We start from the raw sequence: 3703 nt of genomic DNA, 5'->3' as shown, positions 1-3703 counted from the left end.
TAATGTATATTTTATGTAAGGCATGAAATCTGACCTTCAAATCTTATTAGTTATAAATAAGCTTTTCTGACCAGTGAAGCAAGAATTTTCATACACAGAATTTCCATTTCACATAATAACATATCTTTTATAAGACTTAATTTTTGCCCAGATAAATCATTTGATCAGTCTTTGTTGTGACTGCTCTCTGCCTGTGCTCATTTAAATGCTTATGTATCTTTGATGAGAAAAAAAATAAGTTACTGACGTTCGTTTTTGTTGTACCCAGTTGCCGTGACCCCATATGGTTATGCGTCCAAGTTTGAGATCCACTTTGATGACAAGTTTGATGTGTCCTTTGGGAGAGAGGGCGAGACGATGAGTCTAGGCTGCCGTGTAGTTATCACTCCTGAAATTAAACATTTCCAGCCAGAGATCCAGTGGTACAGAAATGGTGAGCCTTTATAATGAATTCTGACTTAGGTTCTTATTTGCAGAAAGCTGCAAACTGGACTTGGCACCAGAACATGAATGTCCATAAGACTGCAGATCTATTCATCAGAGCTAGCAGAATCTGGACGTTGGATGGCATAACCTATACCTACTGGATGTTAAAAAAAGGTTTTTGTAAATAGTAGAACTCACAATATATTTGTGAAATATATTTTTATCACCAAGTAATATATGGAAAGGATTAAGAAAATGTATTTTTGTTTATATAAGTTGGATATATCTTCATTTTGCAAGTTAATTTTATTTGGTAAAACAAAGTGAAATCAGAGAAGTCCAATGGAACTATGGAGCATGCTCATTGTTCCCTGGGCAAGGTGAGCAGTGGGCAATGTACTCACCAAGCAGTTAGCCTGAACTTCCCCTGTGCATGCGGGTACCCAGGGCAGTCTGAGGCACCATGGGATCCCGAAGCAGTGGCTGGGACCAGGACCTGGGCCCATGTTGAAGCCAGCATGGCAGCAGTGGCAGCAGCAGCAGCAACAGCACTAAGTGAACATGGCCCTAGAGAAGGGGAGGGGATCCATATGCAGGCAGCATGGGACCCACTGTAGGAGGCCAGCTTGCCTGTCCATCTCAAGAACTCACCTTTGTGGGATTTGCACAAATATTGACTTTCTGGCTTGAGGGCTGTGGGAGGAACTGCCAGCAATCAGACAGTAAACTGTCAGTAAAACATTACAATTAAAAGCCTGTATATAGACAATGTAATAAAGCACATAAAGCAGTTGTTAGAATTCGTCACGGTTTAGAACCTCTGTTTATGAAAACTGCCACATTTCAAAGCAACTATACTCAGGCTTAGAAATAGAAATTAAGTTTAAACATTTTTGCATTCAATGAAAAAGAACACTTTTTATATAAAACCTTGGATGAAACAATTATTAACAAGCAAGAGAATTTGAAAATTAATTTTTCCTCATAATTGAAGAGTTAATGATAGAATGCATAAACAGCTGTTTGAATTATACACAAATCATGAGGTCTTTTTCAGTTTCTTGTATGACTTCCACAAGTTACAGGACATGTAAGAGGAAACATTAAGATGCAATATGTAGATTTACATTTAAAATTAAATTCAGACTTACATGAAACCGATTTGTATGAAAAGTTAAATCTCCTTTAAAAAAATTTTCCTTAAGAATCATCAGCTCTAGAGTACTAAAATTTATATTTTAGTTTATTAGAAAGTTAACCCAATAGTAACTTTATACCATAACTATATAATACTATATAATATAAAATACGTAATACTATAATTATCTGACATTCTTAACAGCTGCAGTAATAGTTACATCAGCAGAAAGATCCTTCTCAAAATAAAAATATTATCAAAACTAATTTGTGATCTTATGTTTGCAAAAAGTGACTGATGTTCCTTTCAATTATATCCATTTAACATAAAGTTGATAAAAGTCTAAATTTGATCACCTAATAACTGAATCTGCAGAAAAGCAAGCCAGAAATATTCATTATCAATCAAGATATCACATTAATAAAGTCTTTTTTTTATAAAATTATGACATGAAAATGTTATTTTTGCATTTTTGTATTATTTTTATTACTCTTTACAAGTAATAAGCTATTTTTAGAGGAAAACCCTTATACTTTAGTACTTATAACTGTAATTTTTCTCTCTGCTTTTTGAACAATGGGCCTTGCAATTTCATTTTGCACTGGGCCCTGCAGATTATCTGGTACTGGTCTCCTCATTTCTGGTCTAGTATTTTTACCAATATAAACATGGCAGAATGGCTCAACGCCCTAGAGACTTCCTCCAGTCTGAAAACTGTCAGTATAGAAGGAGAGGAATAGAGAGAGAAAGAGAGGTAGCAGATGGGGAACAGAGGGAGGGAGAAACAGGGCTAGAGAGTGAGGGAGAGAGAGGGAGGGATGGAGGGGAGAGAGGAAGAAAGGAGTAATAGAGAAAAAGAATGGTTAATTTTGCTGACTCCCTCTCCCACTCAGGAGCACTTATTTCTTCATCAAAATGGGTACAAACACATTGGAGTGGAGATCGGGCAACACTGACATTTTCTCATCTCAACAAAGAAGATGAAGGCCTCTACACAATCCGTGTACGGATGGGAGAATATTATGAACAATATAGTGCTTACGTCTTTGTTCGAGGTAAGACCTAACAAAAAGCAGAACACCCAAGATTATTTAAAACACTGAGACCAAATCAATCTCTCCAGGCATGTTTTTTGTAATGATGAAAGATCCATTTGAAAATTCTTCCAGATTACATACCATAGGGATATTAACTTCTAGAAATACTACACCTGATGTGAAGAGGTTAATAACCCTAAAGACATTAACCCAAAGGTAAGCAAGTTCCAGACTATGTTTGTCACTAATGGCAGTACTTGTCTCATCTTCAGTGAGCCAACAGTGCAGTTCTCTATAGGTGTTCTAGTTGAGGTGCTAAATACTATTTAAAAAGCCATTTCAGTTTATGGAAACTGTAACGACAGAGTGATGTGTTGTTGGGGAACTTACTCTTTAATATCTATTTTAAAATATCCATTAGTATTTCATTCCAGGCCCCTTCTTTATAGCTTTAGCTTTAATGAGCTAGGAAACAAGGTGCTACAATTTAATCTTTAAAACAAACTACAATTGTTGATTTTACGAGTCTTCCTTTTTTCAGAATATCTTGAATGTATCAGAGAGGTACAAGTAGGAAAGTTGTACCTACACGACCTAGCACATTAGGAAGACCATTAACACCTCCAGGCTACAAGGGCAGTGTTCCATGTTCTTTTATGTAATGGCCAGCCAGGTGTGGCTACAAAAGTCAGAGGAGAGGCTCAGGGAAACAAGAGTGTTTTATCCAAATCCTAGAGACAGAAGGCACAGCATACTATGTAGGGTCACATGGGGAAGCACCAGCATTGACTGGTCAGAAGACATAAGGGGCAGGAGCGAGGGGGGAGCCTAAACCATGGCCTTTATTGCAGTTGCTGTGGGGAAGGAAAGGTAGGGCAAGACAGTTTATGATTGGCTAGTATGAATAATTTGGGTGGACTCTAAGCTATAGGTGTACCTAGTTGTCTGGCACCAGGTCCTGGGATGATTAAGGCAGAGGACTATTTCCCCCTGGGGCACCTGGGCCAGATCAAGGTGGTCTGGCTTTGGATGGATTAGTTTGCATATCAAAGTCATGCTCCATGCTGAGCCCTTTGCTCTTTCCAAGAATTGGCTGGCTGTA

At 37.8% G+C, this 3703-nt stretch overlaps 1 protein-coding gene across 1 annotated transcript in view; it reads left to right on the top strand.

Moving 5' to 3' along the window:
• Positions 1-268: 268 nt before the first annotated feature.
• Positions 269-3703, top strand: part of MYOM1 (myomesin 1) — a gene marked incomplete at its 5' end in the record, with an annotated part of 103970 nt that continues 100535 nt past the window's right edge. Inside the window, 2 exons of the mRNA XM_011360499.1 lie at positions 269-433; positions 2458-2619. Coding sequence (XP_011358801.1) covers positions 269-433; positions 2458-2619 — 327 coding nt within the window. The remainder of the gene's footprint in view (positions 434-2457; positions 2620-3703) is intronic.

The sequence above is a fragment of the Pteropus vampyrus genome, unplaced genomic scaffold (assembly GCF_000151845.1).
Source record: "Pteropus vampyrus isolate Shadow unplaced genomic scaffold, Pvam_2.0 Scaffold55, whole genome shotgun sequence".
NCBI lineage: Eukaryota > Metazoa > Chordata > Mammalia > Chiroptera > Pteropodidae > Pteropus > Pteropus vampyrus.
This window is presented reverse-complemented; position numbering and strand designations above follow the sequence as displayed.